Raw genomic sequence first — 24042 nt, 5'->3', positions numbered from 1 at the left:
AACGGTACGTGTGACAACTTCATTATAACGGCATGCGAGAAAACATTCACTATAACGGTATGTGTGACAACTTCATTATAACGGTATGCGTGACAACTTCACTATAACGGCATGTGAGACAACTTCACTGTAACGGTATGTGAGACAACTTCAATATAACGGTATGTGTGACAACTTCATAATAAAGGCATATGACACAACTTCATAATAACGGTATGCGAGACAACTTCACCATAACGACATGCGAGACAACTTCACTATAACGGTATGTGTGACAACTTCACTATAACGGCATGCGAGACAACTTCACTATAATCGTATGTGAGACACCTTCACTCAGGAAGTGTCATACGTTTACTATATTGGGAAATGTGACACCTTCACAACAACGGTATGTGTGATACGTTTTAAATTCCCATTTCCAAAATTTAAATTTAAATTTGCTCTTATGAAGCAAAATGTATCAGAACATGTTACTAAAGCAACGTTTAATATTCCCTTCCAGGGGCGGAAATAACATTTGACAATATGGTTATGCTAATTCTTCTTTACGGTAGTGAGGTATAGTGATTTGAAAATCAAAATGATGTCTTTGGGGGCTAAACTTCTGTCTGGGTAAACATCCTCTTTCATCTTGTATAATGTACTTGTTAATGGTAATGTAACGGGAACATTTAAACATAAATGGATGACATGTATGAAACGAAAGTTGGTCCAACTTGGCCCAAGTCACACATGGATATCACGAAATGTTAAAAATCAGGAATATCTTAAAACTATAGTTAAGATAAACGAAATGAAATCAACTTGCAATCCTGGATAGTCGCAAGAGATAAGTCCTCAGAAAATTCCATGTGTAGAAATGTCAAACAATGACTGTTGACATTTTGAAAATTATTTAAAATACACAGAGAATTCTGGAGAATTTTACTGACGTTTATACCATTAACTGGAAGAAAATGTCCACACAATTAATGTGACACAGGAGTTAAATATTATTATATTAAACATGTTTAAAATAAATTTTCTTTTTAATAGCCCAAGATTAGGAAGATTGATATAACCATCTAGGTTTTGTAAAAATATCATGATAAAGTTTAAACCTGGAAGTAATATTTCAAAAATGTTTGTACACATTTCCATAATTTGTGTTTTTTACTCAGTGAACTGAAACCATCACCTTGTCTGCTGGTGACTTTGCCTTCTTCGAGACGTTAGATATTCCCATTGATTTGACTGTTGTTTAGTCGCTGGCTAATAGTGATGAGCTCAAGACTAATCCATGGTTACACATCGCTCAACAAAATCAGCTGGATCTGTTTCAAAATGACGTAAGTTCTCATGAGACATGATGAAACTAGAGCGATCCTGAACAAGAGTGAGAGGCTTTCGAACCCAGCGTGCTGAAACATGTCATACCTCCTAATGTTGACACTATGTCCGGCGGTTGGAATTAGTCCTTTCAATAGATAAGAGATACTTGATGGCAGTGCTGTAGCAAATTTCGTCCATTTTCATCAACTGACAATACATAGTCACTTTGGTGCCTGCAGACAAATGCTGCCTGGCTGTGTATCTGTACAAATGTTTGTTGTATCAAATGTAGCATGTAAGCACGGGAAGTATTGAAATTAATACATGTATTAATGTCTATCGTAGTTGGGCTTAGTACTTTTCATCCACCGCTCGTCCGTTTACGATAACGGAATGTGTGACACGTGTACTGTGACGGAATGTGTGATACGTGTGCTATGACGGGATATGTTGTACGTATACTACAACGGAATATGTGACAGACGTTTGTTATAACGGTATATTTGACAGACGTTTGCTAAACGGTATATGTTTATAATAACGGTATATGTGACAGACCTTTACTACAACGATATATGTGACAGACGTTAACTATTACGGTATATGTGACAGGCGTTTACTATGACGGTATATGTGACAGACGTTTACTATAGCGGTATATGTGACAGACGTTTGCTATTACGGTATATGTGAAAGACGTTTACTATAACGGTATATGTGACAGACGTTTACTATAACGGTATATGTGACAGACGTTTACTATAACGGTATATGTGACAGACGTTTACTATTACGGTATATGTGACAGACGTTTACTATCACGGTATATGTGACAGACGTTTACTACAACGGTATATGTGACAGACGTTTACTATGACGGTATATGTGACAGACATTTGCTATAACGGTATATGTGACAGACGTTTCTATAACGGTATATGTGACAGACGTTTACTATGACGGTATATGTGACAGACGTTTGCTATAACGGTATATGTGACAGACGTTTACTATTACGATATATGTGACAGACGTATATTATAACGGTATATGTGACAGACGTTTACTACAACGGTATATGTGACAGACATTTGCTATAACGATATATGTGACAGACGTTTACTATAACGGTATATGTGACAGACGTTTGCTATTACGGTATATGTGACAGACGTTTACTATTACGGTATATGTGACAGACGTTTACTATAACGGTATATGTGACAGACGTTTACTATAACGGTATATGTGACAGACGTTTACTATAACGGTATACACATGTATGTGACGGACGTTTGCTATAAAGGTATATTTGACAGACTTTTTCTATAACGGTGTATGTAACAGACGTTTGCTATAACGGTATATGTGACAGACGTTTTCTATAACAGTATATGTGACAGACGTTTACTATGACGGTATATGTGACAGACGTTTGCTATAACGGTATATGTGACAGACGTTTACTATAACGGTATATGTGACAGACGTTTACTATAACGGTATATGTGACGGACGTTTGCTATAAAGGTATATGTGACTGACGTTTTCTAGAGCCTTCCCCCACTCTTTCTATAACGGTATATGTAACAGACGTTTGCTATAACGGTATATGTGACAGACGTTTACTATGACGGTATATGTGACAGACGTTTACTATAACGGTATATGTGACAGACGTTTACTATGACGGTATATGTGACAGACGTTTATTATAACGGTATATGTGACAGACGTTTACTACAACGGTATATGTGACAGACATTTGCTATAACGATATATGTGACAGACGTTTACTATAACGGTATATGTGACAGACGTTTGCTATTACGGTACATTTGACAGACTTTTTCTATAACGGTGTATGTAACAGACGTTTGCTATAACGGTATATGTGACAGACGTTTTCTATAACAGTATATGTGACAGACATTTACTATGACGGTATATGTGACAGACGTTTACTATGACGGTATATGTGACAGACGTTTATTATAACGGTATATGTGACAGACGTTTACTACAACGGTATATGTGACAGACATTTGCTATAACGATATATGTGACAGACGTTTACTATAACGGTATATGTGACAGACGTTTGCTATTACGGTACATTTGACAGACTTTTTCTATAACGGTGTATGTAACAGACGTTTGCTATAACGGTATATGTGACAGACGTTTTCTATAACAGTATATGTGACAGACGTTTACTATGACGGTATATGTGACAGACGTTTACTATTACGGTATATGTGAAAGACGTTTACTATAACGGTATATGTGACAGACGTTTACTATAACGGTATATGTGACAGACGTTTACTATAACGGTATATGTGACAGACGTTTACTATTACGGTATATGTGACAGACGTTTAATATCACGGTATATGTGACAGACGTTTACTACAACGGTATATGTGACAGACGTTTACTATAACGGTATATGTGACAGACGTTTACTATCACGGTATATGTGACAGACGTTTACTATGACGGTATATGTGACAGACGTTTACTATAACGGTATATGTGACAGACGTTTACTATTACGATATATGTGACAGACGTATATTATAACGGTATATGTGACAGACGTTTACTACAACGGTATATGTGACAGACATTTGCTATAACGATATATGTGACAGACGTTTACTATAACGGTATATGTGACAGACGTTTGCTATTACGGTATATGTGACAGACGTTTACTATTACGGTATATGTGACAGACGTTTACTATAACGGTATATGTGACAGACGTTTACTATAACGGTATATGTGACAGACGTTTACTATAACGGTATACACATGTATGTGACGGACGTTTGCTATAAAGGTATATTTGACAGACTTTTTCTATAACGGTGTATGTAACAGACGTTTGCTATAACGGTATATGTGACAGACGTTTTCTATAACAGTATATGTGACAGACGTTTACTATGACGGTATATGTGACAGACGTTTGCTATAACGGTATATGTGACAGACGTTTACTATAACGGTATATGTGACAGACGTTTACTATAACGGTATATGTGACGGACGTTTGCTATAAAGGTATATGTGACTGACGTTTTCTAGAGCCTTCCCCCACTCTTTCTATAACGGTATATGTAACAGACGTTTGCTATAACGGTATATGTGACAGACGTTTACTATAACGGTGGATGTGACAGACGTTTGCTATTACTGTTTATTTGACAGACGTTTGCTATAACGGAGCATGTGATGAATCACTATCAGCTGGTGATGACACCAGGTGTTCGCGAAAAGGTGAGGGTATCCTGCCCCACCGGTGGCTCCCATCACAAACACATGCAAAGTCAAGTCAAATGTTATCTGAAAAAAAAACAAGGGAACATATGGTACAAGTAATTATAGCGAATTGTATCAGACATCATTTACAGTGTCTAGATGTAGAGGGGCGGTCGGGTAGCCGCGTGGTTAAAGCGTTCGCTCGTCACGCCGAAGACCCGGGTTCGATTCCCGACATGGGTACAATGTGTGAAGCCCATTTGTGGTGTCCCCCGCCGTGATATTGCTGGAATATTGCTAAAAACGGCGTAAACCCATACTCACTCACTCACTCACTAGATGTAGACTTGAAATGGGTATCCAGGCTTAGAGCGCATTCTCCCTTTGTTTCTTGCTCTCCCTTAATTGGTAGTTTGTCCCATATGGGTTGTTTGAGAATAATACTATTTGGGGTCCGCAGAAGACAGAAGGCCAGTTGAGAAACGGTGAAATATGTACCAAGGGCGCCAAAACTAAACAGAGACGATATTGAAAAAAACACTTTAGAGTTTTTTCTAATTGGATTTGATAAACGGATACTGGGTAATATGTTGCGGCATACACGACTGCTCTTACGCCCACTTCGCCAAGCAACTGTAATGTGGATGTATTTTTATCGTGAATAACAGACACTGATACGGTAACAAATAAAAGTCAGAGACAGACCTCGCTGCTTTTTATGAAGTTTTCATCATAACGTCTTTTCCTGAGATAGGAGTATATATTTACAAAAAACAATTTTGAATCAGAGAAAAAATTGTAAATAATCGAGTGTGAGATACCTATTCAATCATTTCTACTCCTCCGCTGAACGAAAAAGTTTTATCTTTCTTCCCCATTACACCAACAAAGCTGACATTTAAATGACGTGAAATGAAACGAGCACCTGATAATGCTATGTCAAATTCGAGAAGGTTTCAGGAACAAATAACAGTGGAACAGGTCGGGAAGGCCTGCTGTAACCATGGATTCATCTCGATAATGCACCGATGGCCCCATAGTCAACAGGATGTTATGTTGGTTGGTTGGTTTGTTATACAACGCCACACTCAGCAATATTCCAGCTATATGCCCGCTGTCTGTAAATAATCGAGTCTGGACAAGACAATCCAGTGACTGATATCATGAGCATCGATCTACGCAAATGGAATCGATGACATGCTTCAACCAAGTCGGCGATCCTGACCACCCGATCCCGTTAGTCTCCTCTTACGACCAGCATAGTCGCCATTTACGGCAAGCATGGGTTGTTGAAGACCTGTTCTACCCTAGATCTTCACGGGTCCAACAGGGTGTAAAAACGTATGATGTATTCTATTCCCGCTGTGGGAACACGGTTGCTCGGGGACATAAGGCGCGGCATTCCGTAGCCGTGTAATGTTATGGGTTCGAATCCCAAGTTGACCCTGATTGTGATCACCTTAGTTGTTCCCGGGTTACGATAGGCCCGTGCGGCGGACTCTTCTTTTGTGGAGATGTAATGCGATTGTGAAGGGGGTATTGTGAATGCGATCGCTTTTGTTTGATGTCGGAGGCATTAAAATTGAATTACCGGGTAGTCAGACTCGGTAACGTCATTGCGTGCCAGGGGGCACGGGTGGCCAAGTTGACCAATGCGCCGCGATTCGCGTCCCTTGGGCACGCCAGAAACCTATGATTGTGGGTTCGAATCCCGATTCGCCCCGATTATGTTTCTAGGTTTGTCAGCACCATACCCGTGCTCGTGGGTTTCACCGAAGTGGTAAACGTCTGAGACCTGCATCACTTCTGGCTTTCCTCCCACATTAAGCTGACACGCCGCGATATAACTGGAATACTGTTAAAAGCGGCGTGAAACCAAACTCACTCACACTCACTCACTCACTGCGTGCCGTCATACCCACGCGGCCCTGGACTTTGCCCATAATACCAAGGACTGGTTTTCAGACCACGAGTTCATCAATGACAGGCCGTTGTGAAAAAAATGGAATGAAAAAGCTGACTTAAGCACAATTTGCTTTGTAGAGTCGCATCCCTTAGCAGTGTCAGTATCCTTGTCGTGGGTTCTAATTTGGTGCAATTGTGATTCATGTTCTGTTAGCATCACGCCAATGCTGTCGGGTTTCACCAAAAAGATACACACGACGCTGGCATAATAAATACAACTAGAAGCGGTGTTCGCGGCGTGTTGAGTCCGATATCAATCACTCACTGTCCTAATGGTAGCCATGGAGATATGTCATCTCCCACGGTGTGGGATTTCAGCAATATTGCGACAGGGGACACCTGAAATGGGTTTTACACATTTTGCCCATGTGGGGAATCGAACCCGCGTCTTCAGCGTGACGAGCATTTTACCCTTTATGTCGAACAATAGTCCTGCAGTCCTTGGTTTACATTTCACAACTTTCGAGGTACAATCGAGCAGGCTCTTTCTACCAAGATTTCAAAATGCGTCATACGAATCTTTCTCAGAAGTTGTTTGATCAAGGTTACAACATGCAGGGCCTCAGCAAATGTTTCCAAAAGTGTTATGGTAGACATGTGGAGGACATTTCCAAGTTTGATGCATCAGTGACAAGAATGATTGATGTCCGATGCAATTCCCTATTTTGACTTGTACCATGTCCCCGTGCCTTGCCTTTGGATGCGTTTGTGACCGGTGCTACCGCTAGGGCAGGATACGCTCACCTTTTAGCCAACACCTGGTATCATCACTATTTGACAGCGATTCATAAACACATGCTCATGCTCTTTTTGGAAGAGACATCTTACAAATTTGGAAAGGGTTTTGTCGCTTTTAATAGTATTATCTTTAAGAAAGAAGGCGTTTTAGGTTAGATGTCTCTTGTATGGTAGGGTCAGAATTGTAGATGAGATGATGATGTAGTGACTTCCAAATGAAAACTCCATTCCCCAGTGGGACCCGTCAAGATCCGGGGTAGAATAAGTCTTCAGCAACCCATGCTTGCCGTAAAAGGCGACTGTGCTTGTTGTAAGAGGCGACTAACGGATCGCGTGGTCAGGCTCGCTGACTTGATTGATGCATGTCATCGTATCCCAATTGCGTGGATCGATGCTGATGATGTCGATCACAGGATTGTCTTGTCCAGAGTCGATTATTTACAGACCACCGTCATATAGCTGTAATATTGCTGTGTGGCAACAACAAACAAACAAACAAACATTCCTTAGTGGAGGACGCGGCTTTGACAAGGAATTCCAACTGCATGGTGCATTTCCTGGTGCAGGACATGGCTTTGACATGGGCTTCCAAGTGAAATTTACAAGCTCTTCCGGAGTACAGGTCACGGGACCCAGTAACGGGATACAGGCACTTAGCCAGTTAGACAGCTCACTGTCTGATGGAGATATGAAATCTTACTTTCGGTTTTACATTTGATGCATAACATTTCCCTCCACTGAACACACATATTGGTAGGTAGTATGTTACATACCACGTGAAAGTGTAACACGTGTGTAACAGAGCAAGATACCGGTACCCACTACAGATGTGGATCTAGGGATAATTGTATTAATTTGTTTAATCTTTTGCCAATATTATTTTGTGCCATTTTGTAACTGTTATAAATTTCAGAACATTGGTGAAATGTACAATTTGATTTTACAAGTAACATTGGGAAATTTCAGTTGGCTTATTTGGGTTGTGACATGGCAATGTGACACTGTTCTTTGTTGTATTTATGGATAGTGCACACAACCCATTGTAGAGCTGTAATTCCCAGGTGTTAATAAAATTCACAAATACCTATCCATGTCCATAACACATCCATTGTACGATTCTGAACAGCTCATAAAATATGCTTATAGACCACTATCAAATAGTGATGAGGCATATCAGGCATACCCTTCCCCATCAGTAGTGCCCATCAGAAACACATGCAGAGGCAAGTAAATTGTTTGTCTGAAAAAACACGGAACATGGGAATATATGATAAAAACACAACCCTACTTAAAGCTTAATTGGGTGATGACAATGGCTGCTATGTACGGTCTCAATTCACCTTTCATGCCTAGTTTGACACCAGTAGGTAGGACCCTAGACCCCAGCAGTGATAACTCACCAGGTGCCTATCGTAACTGCTATTCTTTGAATGGCATTGTCATATACTTGTTGCAACTGCTGATCAATAAATCGTTTTTCTGTTTATATTCAAGTTGGTATTTCCGCTGTCCAAAGTGTGCAGAAAGGCCGTCTTTTTGTTGATGGTCAGTTGGAGACTTAAATGCGAAGCTTAATCAACGTGAACAAAGACCACTCGCATTCTTTCGCACTTAATTCACGCTCACGTTAAATTCAATATTTACAGTTTTCTCTCCTGTTACAGACAGGTATTCCTGAACATCTGGGGCGGTCGGGTAGCCTAGTGGTTAAAGCATTCGCTCGTCACACCGAAGACCCGGGTTCGATTCCCGACACGGGTACAATGTGTGAAGCCCATTAATATTGCATAAAACCATACTCACTCACTCACTCCTGAACATCTGGTACTGCTTTTTTAGCTTAATTTGGGGAAAATACAACAAAGGAAGATTTTCCAGCTATTCCTCACTTTAATAATGCACATAATGATAAATCAAATACAACAGCATAGTAACATAAAGTAACATAACCTTGTACAACTGAGTACTTAAGACCGGTGCCATTTGTCAGCACAGCATGGGACAACTTCACAATGTTTCCTTCCTGCACATCCACAGTTGTCACTTACAATCAGTATCATGGATAGTGTTACCTGGGGTAAATGATGTAGACCTTTACAATACATTCTGTTTCATATTCTGAGTTGTGGCTTGCAATGTCCCGTGGGGGTTCCAGAAGCGAAACACCCTCAATAACTGTTTGTTGTAGGATCTGTTTATAATAGTATTGGGTGTTTAGAATGTGTGTCCTGGCTGATGGTGTGTCATTGTGCCCAGACAGGATTGATTGTTGTTCATGCTGTCACCCACTGGTTTGTCTCCAACAGATGTAGAGACTACATTGTTTTCAACAGAAGGAGCAGTTCCCGCTTGTCACATCAAACAATCTCCATTGTGATTTACATTGGCATTGGCGTGTCAAAATGTATAGCGAGTGAGTGAGTGAGTTTAATGGGGTTAATGCAGCCTTCAACAGTATTTCAGTTATATCATAGCACGTCAGCCTGATGTGAGTGAGTATGGTTTTATGCCGCTTTGAGCAATATTCCAGCAATATCACCGCAGGGGACACCAGAAATGGGCTTCACACATTGTACCCGTGTTGGGAATCGAACCTGGGTCTTCAGTGTGACGAGCAAACACTTTAACCACAAGGCTACTCGACCACCCCATCAGTTTGCTGTGGAAGAAAGGTCTCAAACCTGTACCACTAAGTAAGAATCCAGAATTTTGTTGGTTTGCTGTTTAACACTGCACTCGGCAATACCTGAGACCAGACAATCCAGTGATTGACATCATGTGCTTCGATCTACACAACTGAGATACAATGACCAAATCAGCGAGCAATATCACCTGATCCCATCAGTCGCATCTTATGCCTTTTACAGTATTAGAACCCCAGAAGCACAGATATGGACAAACCTAGAAACACAAACAGAAGGGAGAGGAATTCTCTCCCAAGATCATGGGTTTCTGGCACACCTTTGAGATGCAACTCTGAACAGTTAATTGCAGTGTCTTAGATGAATAGGCCACCCAAGCCCTCGAGATGTTTGGACAAGACTCTGGTAGGAGTCAATAGGAGATCAACTTTGCGATGATGCACAAGTGTGTTACATTACGCCAGCCATGTCAGTGGTTCAAGGTTCAGACTGGACTGCTTGATCCAAGGCTGATCTTGAACAGGTCAACTAACACAGCCATGTTGTTGAGGGGGTCGGGGGAGGAGGAGAGAGATGTCTACTACTCCCTATACCATATACCAGGGTAGAGTCATGGTTGTGATCTCTCAGATTAACATTTTTAAAATCTGTTAAAGAACACTGTCATTCTATACCAACTTGAAAGATAAACTTTAATGTTTACAAACCATGGTGATGAGTGATTGAGTGAGTATGGTTTTACACCGCTTTTAGCAATATTCCAGCAATATCACGGCTGGGGACACCAGAAATGGGCTTCACACATTGTACCCACATCGGGAATCGAACCCAGGTTTTCGGCATGATAAGCGAACGCTTTAACCACTAGGCTACCCGACCATCCCCACCATTGTGATGAAGAAATCAAAGATAAAAAGGACAAATTAAGTGCCAAATACCGAAGTTAAGGACATACATTCATTCATTATTTCTAAATAAATCTGGCAGCAACACAAATACTTCAAAACTAAATGAAGAAACAGAATGATGTACAGACATAGCTTTCCATGTTGATGGAATACAGTAACAATTTGAGCAAAGATACCTGAACAATCCACCATTGGCAAGCTTTTCATTCATACAAACGGGGAAATTTCACTGTAGCATTCCTCCATGTGTCTCTGACACAACTACAGCACGTCATGGGGCTTCATCGTTTCAAAGACCAGAAAGGCCTAAATAGACAGGGTTGGATAATGGCAACAGAATTTTGATTTGGAAGAAAATAAAGGGCTGATAGAAAAAGCTGGTAATTAGGTCTTTCCATAAGTCACACATATTTGACCAACCATGAGATAAGGGAGCTTATGGGTGAAAAATCACATTTTGACTTCTTATTATCTTTTAAAACCACAGTATCCTAGGACCACAAAAATACAATTCATAACATTCAATTAATATTTATCACAGAGATACATGGCATCAAACATTTGGACTCATTTTCTGCAAAGTCCCATTTTCAGTTTTATAACTGCTTATGTAATGATTTCATTTTTTAGACATAATGTCTGATTAATTGAAAGTAGACATGTATGTTGAAATTTTTGAAATGATGTTTTTCTTACATTACAAACTTATCAATGAAAAATATGACATTAATGTATGCTGAAATGTTTTGAAATTATGTTTTTATTACATTACAAACTAATCAATGAAAAATATGACATTAATGTACAGTCCGCACATATGGCGATATATACGGGGAAAATTGACGTCAAACGTTTTTCTGTATGACGTCACAGCACAATGGTATCCTTGCACCAATAAGGTCCCTTTTCTCCTGGTGGGTCATATATTTATTTTGAATAGACATTTGTTGAAGCAAATATCAGTAATTTAAACTGTTGTGATGTCACTTTCAGTCTCCAAATGCAGCATATACTGATGGACAAAAGTTAAATAAACATCATTGTAACTGATCGCTGATGGAAATGTTCATTAGCAGTTTTATAAAGTCAGGTCTGTGTACAGGAATACCTTCATTTACTATGAAGGTGTATTTTTAGTTAAGTAAATGGTAACCCACTTATTCTTTTTCTTCTTCTTGTAACCATGACAACATGAGCAATGATAAAGATGAAGAACAACACATCAAATGTAGAAAAGAAAATTCTGTAAGTTTCCAAATAATTGTTTTATATTCTCAAAGGATGAAACCCACTTCGCTTTCTTGAATGCAAAATGAACTGATTGGAAGTAGGCATGAGGATATGTTACTATTGACCATCAGTATGAGGGTCTGAGGTATAGAGAGATCTGCCCAAGCTTCCCGCACAAAGGTCATATTAAGATTACAATCATTTAGCATTTTAGAAACAATGTTGTAGCTTTCTAAAGCAGACAAGCCCAGATAGCTCTCACACATTTTACATTGATCTAAACTGACCACTCACTAAATATTATAATCTTCATCTACACATAACAGTCATATCATCTTACAACCTCCATACCGTGTTGGTATACAGTTCTGAAAAATGCATATGATCATAGAGTTCATTATGTCATGTTCTATTGTCATCAACTGAATATAATCATAATATGCAACTAAGTCTTAAAGATGTTGCACACAAATCTTACACACGCTGGCGGAAAGGAAGGGCTCCACTTCACAAGGAGATTGCTGTGCCTGGACTATCATCTCACTTGAACATAGATATACAACAGTCATAGCGCCAAGATTGCTTTGTGAAACTGGGCACAAACATTTACAAATTTCTCTTAGGACAATAAATATGGACTATAAACAGTACATGGACTATATACAATATATTTACAGTATTCTTTCTGTTCTGTTGAAAATATTCTAGACTGAAGATGACACAAAGGCACACATCACAAAGTTGCTACTTGCAATCATTTTGAATCATACTGACTGATAGAGCAGTATTTTGGTCCATACTCTTTTGACTATGAAATTAGATGTTACACAATGTTTCCTTCACAGAAAATATTGATACGTGAATCTGTTTCTGATTAATATGGGGATCAGATGATACAACTTGCACTGATCACATGATATTAACATGAAAGACTTGCCTTTGACGGTCTTCAAGAATAACATTTCAAAATTAATATTTACTTTCAGTTCAGTCAAGACCAGATTAATTCCTTGGTTTTTACATAAAAAAGGCCATACTAAAAGGCCAATGGAAAAATGTATGATAATATCACTTTTTAATGTAAACAATTCAGTCTTTTAGCCTTAATTTTAATGAACGGTTTTCAAAACTGGATAAGATATGGAAAGCAGATCTGTAACACAGTACAGAACCGGTCTCAACACATATTAATGAATTAATGAATTTAAATATAGCATGTTTTCAATGTCTCATGTCTACAGAATCTCTTCAAATACCTCCATCCTCCTCAATCCAAGATCACCATAACAAAGTCATAATTCTAAATTCCAGTTATATCACAGCGTACTGCTGATGTAAAAGAATATATATGATATATTTTCAAAATTTTCAATGACATTTAAAATTCTGAGTTTTGATGCCCATTTCTGGCAAACTCAAGCATTGTCGGACAGGTTGTTATCCTTTCAAAAGTACTGCATCTCTTCTCAATTGATCAAATAGATGTAAATTTTCAAAATGTGAACAAAAGATTATTTAAGATTGGTGTTGTCATGGCATATCAAATCTTTTTCATATTGTCTTTGCGCCAACCAAAGCAAAATGTTACAATCCATGCAGTTCCGTAAGTGATGACAGGGGCCAGACAACAAGCAGTTTCACAGTCCAAGAAATAATGCATCTCTTCCATAGAGGCCAGACTTTTTATACCTGTTGTTGTACAGATTGTCCAAGCCAATCCAAGATGAGGAAGGCAAGAAAACAAAAATGTTGTAAGAGTTAGGCATGGATTTATGAAGGATTCTAAATTAAGTGACCCTGGAAGGCAAATTGTGATGAAATCATTATTTGGTTCAAAATTGTGATTTTGTTAAGTTCTTATATACCAACATTCGGAGGTATTTTTACATTACATTCAGTGCAATAATGTTAAACTAAACCTCTTCCTCTTTTAGATCCTGTTATCAGTGATGTACAAGTCACCTCTATAAAGCTGTAACACATATACCTATATTAATGTGAATTGGAAATTTTGTGGGAATTTTGACTGGCATTCGGGGCTGAATATCAGCTGCTGATCAGCTCTGAATTAACCCCTTTTAGGCTTTTTTTAATTTCCTTAAGATTCATTTTGAAAACACAAGAATTCACAATACGAACAAAAGATGAGATTAATCATTTCTAAACACATTCAAATTGTTTTGTTGTAAACTAAAGGCCAATGTCATCGGCCACAGGAAACATTTGGTATGGTCAATGGCTGAGTTGAAGTAAACTTGGAGGCTCTCATTACCAAGCTTCACACATGGCACTGGTCACCTACACAAATTCTCGATAAATATCAAACAATGGATGTTAAAGTTCACTCGGTTGGCTGAGCAGCAACAAGGATTCATAAACACAGTTTAGCAGCCAGTTATTTGCACCTCAAATACCATAGCAGATCTATATTCCAAATAACAAACAACTGTGAGAAACAAAACTGGTCAAATACAGTCAGTTAACAAGTTAAGTACATGTACTGCATTGCTGATCGATGTTAATATGTTCATTGATATTTATTGGTAGGCCAAGTTGCAGGGATCTCCAAAGAAGGACCTAATACTGACAACCGTTGGTAAAAGCAACAGCGGTACAGAAGCTCACCTTCATTGACAAATTAAATCTTGAGTGGTGAGATTAGCAAACATAATACATTCTTTCTACAAAAAATATTTTTTTAGCTGAAGCAAATAATTTACTGACGTAACTAATTTGCTATTTCTGCGTGTGGCCATTTTTATGACTTACCTATAAAAACCTATAGACTGGATTCAAGTCTCATACTAATGGCAAAGAAACTGTTTGGTCTCAATAAGAGAATATTTCCCCCCTCTTATTTCAATTCTTGCTCTTTTGCTGTAAGTGAATGTTACTATTATGCATCTCTGCACATTGTTTTGGTGGAATGGCTTCACAGGGACAGCTTATGACAATATCAATTGAACAAGAACAAAATACCTGTATAATCACAAGATCTTGAAGAAAACATTGCCATTTTTATTTAAGCCTGTCTCTCTGAATGAATGTCTCTCTATTATCACAATGCTGATGTATTTACAATAAAAAAACATTGAAAAGCCACCTATACAAAATGTTGACATTAAACATTTTCTGGATAGCAACTTCTTTATTCTTTATAACACATTAAAGAGGTTGTTATCCATAAAAAAATCATGTCTTCATGTTCTACCAACTTCTAAATGCCTGTCAAAGACTTGACTTTATACAGTTGTTGTCATGGAAACTATGCACGAAAACCACTTGCTCTAATTTAGAGATAAAAAAAAGTTCACTTTTAGGGCCACCACAAAATTGAATAATGTTTGCTTTTTTAGGACAAAAATGGCATTGTTTTACAAAGCAGTGGCATTAGGGCAAATGAAATCACCACTAAGGAGTGGCTTCCTTACCTTGGAATGTAAAACCTATTCAAACAAGAAAACAATCCATTGACTATTTATGCCTGGCTTTAGGGGCTCTATAATATGTTTTTAGTTTTGTTTTCCTCAAATCTTAAAAGGCCAAATACATGAAGCATAATTTCACATTGTTTTGTTTGTTTGTTGTTTAATGTCCACTAAGCAATATTCCAGCTATATGACAGCAGTCTGGCCATAATCGAGTCTGGGCCAGACAATCCAGTGATTGACGTCATGAGCACTGATCCACGCAATTAGGATGCAATGGCATGCATCAACCAAGTGAGCGAGTCTGACCACCCGGTCACGTTAGACTAACATTTTTACTTGCATTATGCACATTTATGATATCACAGAAATTGACATTCACACACAAACTTCACTGAATACACAAGCCACATTATATTTTCTTTGTTCACCTCGGGTTCCAAGCACTCAACACTAACCTTGCTCCTTCAGAGCAACTTAATGTTAACTAAATCAGTATGGTTTTGGCCTGCCACAGGGTGATGTGTTGGTGAAATAGAATTAACAAAGCAAATTGCTGTTTTAAGCAAATATGTCATGCTTATTTCTTTCCAAAATAAAATATTAGAGAAATCATGATTATTATTCTAAAGCAAGCGTTTCCTGTAACACTGCAAATGTTCAGAGTGTTATCTGTTTTAAGTGAAAAATAGAAATCAAACACTTGTATCAACTTAATTAAGGTTCTTTCTAATTTACAAAAACAAATATAATTAAAAAAAAGAAAAAAATGAAGTTTATGTTCTACTGATTAACTAACATAAGTTTTGAATATCGGGTACAATCAGACAAAAGATAATGTTATTATTACATGTTAAGTGCCAAAATGACAAAAACAATATTTTAGGCAATACTATAAAAGAGTCAGACGATTACAAAAGCCATAAAGAAGAAACATTTTTGAGTGAAAAATGTGGCTATTTTGTATTTTATTAAAGGTGCAAGAACAGATTTCCCATGTTTTAATTTGACTGGAGTGCAATAGTGAGTGAGTGAGTGAGTGAGTGCGTATGGTTTTACGTCGCTTTTAGCAATATTCCAGTAATATCACGGCGGGGGACACCAGAAATGGGCTTCACCAGAAATGGGCTTCACACATTGTACCCATGTCGGGAATCGAACCCGGGTCTTCGGCGTGACGAGCGAACGCTTTAACCACTAGGCTACCCGACCGCACCTACTGGAGTGCAATAACATATAGGACAAATCTACCCTGTGTACAGAAATCAGGTGCTACAGGAAAAGAGAAATCCAATCATGCAGACAACAAAAATTGATTCATCAGAAAACATCATAAAGGTGATGCTACACATGTACAGCCAGGAACAAGTCTATTAAAGGCCTTACTCAAGACACATGAAACTTTGCTCATGCTTGCCAATGTGAGAAAACATGAAGAATGTTGGGCTTATCATGTGTTCATACAAACTGTGAATTTATGAACAAACATCGGTGGACAATTGTGAGTGTTTGAACTGTTACATGAAACAGGCTTTGTTGTTGCAAAAACATATTAAGATTAAGGTGTGTTGACAACATATATTCCTATCAGAATATGCAAAAAACACATAAACCATAGATAAAAATGCAGCAAATCTGATCTTGCACCAGTAAACAAATTCTTAACAATACATTCAACAATAAGTACTTGTTACAACCTCTCCTAACTGTTCTCTGTATGAATGTAACTCATGTCTTTAGGAAAACTTTTCCAGACATTCTCGTTCATGCAAAGGATGGTAATTTCAAGTGACCGTTCCATGGGTAGCGTAACTAACTATCTGGCTGGAGTGCCATGATTTTGTGCACCACCATGCTCGAGGGCTTGTGCATTCTCCATGGTCAAAATCTGTTGGTTTCAAAGGAAGGAGCATCTTGTCAGTGATAGTCAGTGATAGGTAACAGTGAGACTATTTCTGATCAGAATGGTGTTCATTCGTCATATTCATTGGTGAGAAAATGATACACAAATGCAGCCTTCTTTGCCTCTTCCATCCGTGCCTGTTCTCTGCGGGATGGTGACCTGTCCTCCTTGCCTGGCCTTGACCTCAGGAACACATTGCCGAACAAGGATGCTGAAATGACAAGCAATATTCCAGAATCATCATGGCTGAGGACACCACAAGCGAGATTCACACATTGTACCCATTACAGAGAAAAGAACTCAGGCATCAAGATGAGGAAACGCTTTAACCACCCCACTGCCCCTACACACACTGGAAACAGATGCTTTCATTAACCTTTAGCCTGCTGAATTATTTTCACACTTCTTACCCCTGCCTGCTGGATTAATTTTAGCATAAGGTGCTCTAAAGAGGGTGGGTGCTTTCAAACGGTCGGTGCCTCATTAAACAAAGGACAATTGAAGAAATATTTGGCACATTTATTCATGATAGAAAACTACACAGTAATATATAAAAATATTCTGATGTTTTCAATCATACCAAGGTTAAGACCAAAGTGAACAAAAAAAATTGTAAATTTTCTTGAACCTACCTGATGTTCATTAAAGACTCGATGAAAAAATTAAACAGAAAAAAAAACAATCTCTTCATGCACGAAAGCTATTCAAATGCAAAAAAAGCCAAAATATCCATTTGATTACACATACAATGTATCCCCCTCTGCCCTCTCAACTTATAATAAATTGATGCCATTACTTTATACAGGTCTCTGAGGCATATTCACTTAACTGATGCACAACTCCCAGTGATCTCTCATCAACATGATCAATATCAAGTCTTCTCTTTGTCTCCTCAATCAATTACACTTCTCAGATCTAAATGCCATCAATGTATTTCTTTTATTATTAGACAAACACATTCCCTCTTCCTCAAACAAGTAATGAAACGGCAAAAGGAAGATTACACTTAAACTGTTTCATGATTTTCAACTGTCTGGTGCTGCTTTCTGGTGAAATGAAGTAAAGAAAGCAAATCGAACATCATTTATCAAATGAAATTTGTTTGGATGTGATCAATAACAAAACCCCAGTCATTCTATCAACTCATGAATTGCTCTTTTCGGTGTATCCACATTGCGTATCCTGCTCATCAACTTCAAAGAATACCTACTCCCCAGAGAAGGTGTCTGAAGAATAACGTCAATTGCGGAGCTGTCAATGTACATATCTACTGGGCAATGTACATGTGAGATCAAACAGTGAGTGAAGTCAGACATGTATGCAGGGGACTTCAAAGGAAGCTGAGCCCACCATGCTCGTAGACGCAATGGTGCCTTCACAAGGGGAGAGCTGTTTCACGTCAAGTTACCATTATCTTTAAGCATGTCTGACAGTAGACATTACATGGTGCATACACAGAGGTAGAGTGAGTGAGTTAAAGTGTTAAGTCACATCAGCAGTATTTCTTCTTCTTCTTTGTTGTTTAACGTCGCACTCAGCAATATTACATCCCACCAACCATATTCCATATCTCCATATTACATATCTACAACCATAATACATCTCTCAACCAAATTACATCTCACCAACCATATTACATCTCTTCAACCATATTACATCTCTACAACCATATTACATCCCACCAACCATATTCCATATCTCCATATTACATATCTACAACTATATTACATCCCACCAACCATATTCCATATCTCCATATTACATATCTACAACTATATTACATCCCACCATTATTACATCTCTCCCACCATTATTACATCTCTCCAACCATATTACATCTCTACAACTATATTACATCCCACCAACCATATTCCATATCTCCATATTACATATCTACAACTATATTACATCCCACCAACCATATTCCATATCTCCATATTACATATCTACAACTATATTACATCCCACCAACCATATTCCATATCTCCATATTACATATCTACAACCATAATACATCTCTCAACCATATTACATCTCACTAACCATATTACATCTCTTCAACCATATTACATCTCTACAACTATATTATATCCCACCAACCATATTACATATCTCCATATTACATATCTACAGCCATAATACATCTCTCAACCATATTACATCTCAACAACCATATTACATCTCAACAATGTTATTACATATGTACACCCATATTACATATCTACATCCATGTGACATATCTACACCCATATTACATATCTACACCCATATTACATCTCTTCAACCATATTACATCTCAACAATGTTATTACATATGTACACCCATATTACATATCTACATCCATATAACATATCTACACCAATATTACATATCTACACCCATATTACATATCTATCCCCATATTAATCTCTACAACCATATTACATCTCAACATCATTACATCTCTCCAACCATATTACGTATCTACAACCATATTACATCTCTCCATATTACATATCTGCAACCATATGACATCGCTACAACCATATTACATATCTACAACCATATTTCATCTCTACAACCATATTACATATCTACAACCATATTACATCTCTACAACCATATTACATATCTACAACCATATTCCATCTCTACAACCATATTACATATCTACACCCATATTACATTCCTACAACTATATTACATATCTACAACCATATTACATCTCTACAACCATATTACATCTCAACATTATTACATCTCTACAACCATATTACGTATCTACAACCATACTACATCTCTCCATATTACATCTCTACAACCATATTACGTATCTACAACCATACTACATCTCTCCAACCATATTACATCTCTCCATCCATGTTACATCTCTGCAATGTTATCACATATCCACACCCATATTACATCTCTACAACCATATTACATTTCTTTACCCATATTACATATCTACAACCATATTACATCTCTAAAACCATATTACATATCTACAACCGTATTACATCTCTTCAACCATGTTACATCTCTCCAACCATATTACATTTCTCCTACCATATTACATCTCTAAAACCATATTACATATCTCCAACCATATTACATATCTACAACCATATTACATATCCACAACCACATTACATATCTACAATCATATTACATATCTACAACCATATTACATATCTAAAGCCATATTACATCTCTCCATCCATATTACATATCTACAACTATATTACATCTATACAATCATATCACATTTCTACATCAGTTTTACATTGCTCAAACCATATTACAACTCTACAACATTATTACATATAATTGTATATCTCTAACAATATTACATATCTTCAACCATATTACATCTATACAACCATATTACATCTTTTCAATGTTATTACATCTCTAAAACGATATCATATATCTCCAACCATATTACAGCTCTACGTTATTACATACAATTCCCCAAATTCCCTACCCTTTCCTGCAAACTGTTGTAAAAAAAACAAAATCAAGAATCTAACCACTTTCATTATCACTGTCGGAGCCATAACTTTCAATAAGAACCATTGATGCTACATACAGTGGAATAGCCTAACTGACATTGCATGGACAAAGGGTGGAGCTGGCATCTTGCTAAGAAAACAATGCTCTTGCACACAGAAAGAGCTTGCTTAATGCTAAACTGGTATATGCTTGGACCAGTCCACTGCTGGTACCAAAGGTAGGGTGTAATGTAATGAGTGAATGAGTGAGTTGGGTTTAACACCGCTTTTAACAGTATTCCAGTTATATCGCGGCGTGTCAGCTTTATGTCGGAGGAAAGCCCGAAGTGATGCAGGTCAGACGTTTACCACTTCGGTGAAACCCACGAGCACGGGTATGGTGCTGACAAACCTAGAAACATAATCAGGGCGAATCGGGATTTGAACCCACAATCATAGATTTCTGGTGTGCCCAAGGGACGCAACTCTGCACAGCGAATCGCGGTGCCTTAGACGACTGGGCCACCCGTGCCCCCCATAATGTAATGAAAACTATAGAATACACAATACAACCTTCACAAGAATGACAGGTACAAAATGCTCCAACATCATTGGGGAATGGCCCGTAGTAATAAATTTGTATTACCCCTAGGGTTAGAAATAACCAAGTTCATATAAATCGGATGTGCACTAGTGCAAATATCACTTCACATGCACCGGTGCATTGTTTCAATCAAATCTGACGCCACTCAAATCTTATTGCGATGTAAGGTCAAGGTCGTAAGGGGAGCTCAAAAGGGTCCAGAAATGATGGGCAATAAAGAACTTATTACACTTGCATGTGTCATACTGACTGACTTTACGAAACTTGTGTAAGAAATCATGTCTTACCCTCACCCTTGCTCAGGAAATACAAGAATTCTGAAACTCGTTTCATGAAATCGTTACGAACAAACATGCTGGTATGATAACCTCTTATTATAAGACCACATGCACTTGATAGAAATCACAAATCTCGTGACATGAAATATCTCTAACGCATTGAACAGCGGCCTGTAGTAATAATATAAGACATAGTTACCCAGGAATTTGGCTTCTAGATTGTTGTTCTCGCTGTGTTTAAGTAGTTCTCTAAGGAAAGCACACAGGTATTTGAAGACGTTTCTGTGACTCAGAGGAATCTTTTGTAGTGCCTGAAACATAAAGAACACATGATCACTGATTAAACATTGTCACGATTATCTGACAAAAACAATGGGTGTAAAAGGCAAAATAGTGATGAAATTATATGAATGGATCACTGAAAATCTGTGTAAGTGTATTCACCTAATGATTTTGTTTGTTTGTTTGTTTGTTTGTATGTTTAGCACTGCACTCAGCAATATTCCAGCTATATGATGACAGTCTGTAAATAATCCAGTCTGGACCAGACAATCCAGTGATTAACATCATGAGCATCGATCCACACAATAGGAATGATGACATCCATCAACCAAGTCAGCGAGCCTGAGCACCCGATCCCGTTAGTCGCCTCTTACGACAAGGATAGTCACCTTTTACAGCAAGCAAGACCTATTCTACCCCAGATCTTCATGGGTTATTCACCTAATGAAGGGGCAAGAAGTAGCCCTGAACCATTACAAACAACAAAGAAGTTGTGATCCATAAAAGTGTCGTGTCTTCATAGTCTTCAGACTGTTAAATGCCTATCAAAGACAAGTGATGCTAGGTATTTGAATACACTGCAATGAATGTACCCAACTGTAAAGCACTGATGTCTGAATGATCTACAGTAGAACACGGATATAACGAACCAGATAGAGCAAACAAATAGATACAATGAACTGTTACAAAATCCCTGATTTATCTCCATGATATTATCATTTAAAATGTATGTATATAACGAACAATATATGTACAACAAACTGATTTCTCCGGTCCCTTGTAGCTCATTATATCCATGTTCAACTGTATTTAACTTGAGTCTTCAGCTAAAGTGAATCAAGCAATTCAGTCCATCTGATGCCATCTTGACTCCACTGACATACCTGTTTGCTGAGCATGAAGTTATTGGAGCAGTCCAGGCAGGTCTGATATTGGGCGAAGGGGATGACCGGCTGGGGGAGGGACTCAAGGAACAACAGCATCGCCTCGGCCACGGAGTGGACACTGCCAGCTGGGAGAGGTCAAGGAGGTCAAGCACAATGGCGGGATGAAAATATTGATGATATTATAGATTCTCTGAAACCCTTCCTGTTTCCAGTCCACTATTTACATTGAACCTGAATATGCTGACATGTATTGAATAGTCACATAGAGAATTTGGAATGTTTGTTAGCTAGCTTTATAACATCACACTCCAGCCTTATGAAAGTGGCTTGAAAATATTCAAATATGGACCAGACAATCCAGTGATTGATGTATGATCTTCATATTCATTGTTTGTTAGATCTCTATTCAATATCAACAATATCCAAATGACTTAAGGTTATGGCAATACAAGGTCTCTGATACTGTAAATCTTGAAATTAATGCGTCTCCAAATTAATACGACTGCTGACCCCTAGCCAAATTTGCAACTCAATATCAATTTGACTTCCCCCGCCCCATCCCCAGTGGAATGACACATAGCAATGAGCAAATAGCATTGCTTATTAGCACTGAAAAGAGCACTTCCATAAAATAATAAATAGTGTTTTCTAAAAACAACACATAGGTCATATGTTTATTCTGATGACTGGAATTAAAGGAAGTTCAAACACAACAAAATTATTGAACCAACAACAGTTCACTGATTGGTATGCAGAGTGAGTGAGTTGAATTTAACGCCGCTTTTAACAGTATTCCAGTTATATCAAGGCGTGTCAGCTTAATGTGGGAGGATAGCCTGAAGTGATGCAGGTCTCAGACGTTTACCACTTTGGTGAAACCCACGAGCACGGGTATGGTGCTGACAAACCTAGAAACATAATCGAACCCACAATCATAGGTTTCTGGCGTGCCCAAGCGACGCAACTCTGCACAGCGAATCGCGGCGCCTTAGACGACTGGGCCACCTGTGCTCCCGGGTATGCAGAGAAGGTGTCCAAAGACTTGATGGCAGATGGAACACAAAGGTTGCAGATCTGAGGAGTGAGATGAAGCCGATTGGTGTGCGTTGGGTCGTGGCA

At 38.2% G+C, this 24042-nt stretch overlaps 1 protein-coding gene across 1 annotated transcript in view; it reads right to left on the bottom strand.

Moving 5' to 3' along the window:
• Positions 1-9176: 9176 nt before the first annotated feature.
• LOC139476065 (type II inositol 1,4,5-trisphosphate 5-phosphatase-like) overlaps positions 9177-24042 on the bottom strand; it is a 65028-nt gene continuing 50162 nt past the window's right edge. Inside the window, exons 23-25 of the mRNA XM_071259305.1 lie at positions 22921-23048; positions 21954-22065; positions 9177-17609 (exon numbers count right to left, since the gene is read on the bottom strand). Of these exons, the coding sequence (XP_071115406.1) occupies positions 17467-17609; positions 21954-22065; positions 22921-23048 (383 nt within the window). The 3' untranslated portion in view covers positions 9177-17466. The remainder of the gene's footprint in view (positions 17610-21953; positions 22066-22920; positions 23049-24042) is intronic.

This window comes from Haliotis cracherodii, unplaced genomic scaffold (assembly GCF_022045235.1).
Source record: "Haliotis cracherodii isolate W230 unplaced genomic scaffold, xgHalCrac1.p SCAF_3, whole genome shotgun sequence".
NCBI classification, from domain to species: Eukaryota; Metazoa; Mollusca; class Gastropoda; order Lepetellida; family Haliotidae; genus Haliotis; species Haliotis cracherodii.
The sequence above is the reverse complement of the archived record's forward strand: the minus strand, read 5'-3'. Positions and strand labels throughout refer to the sequence as shown.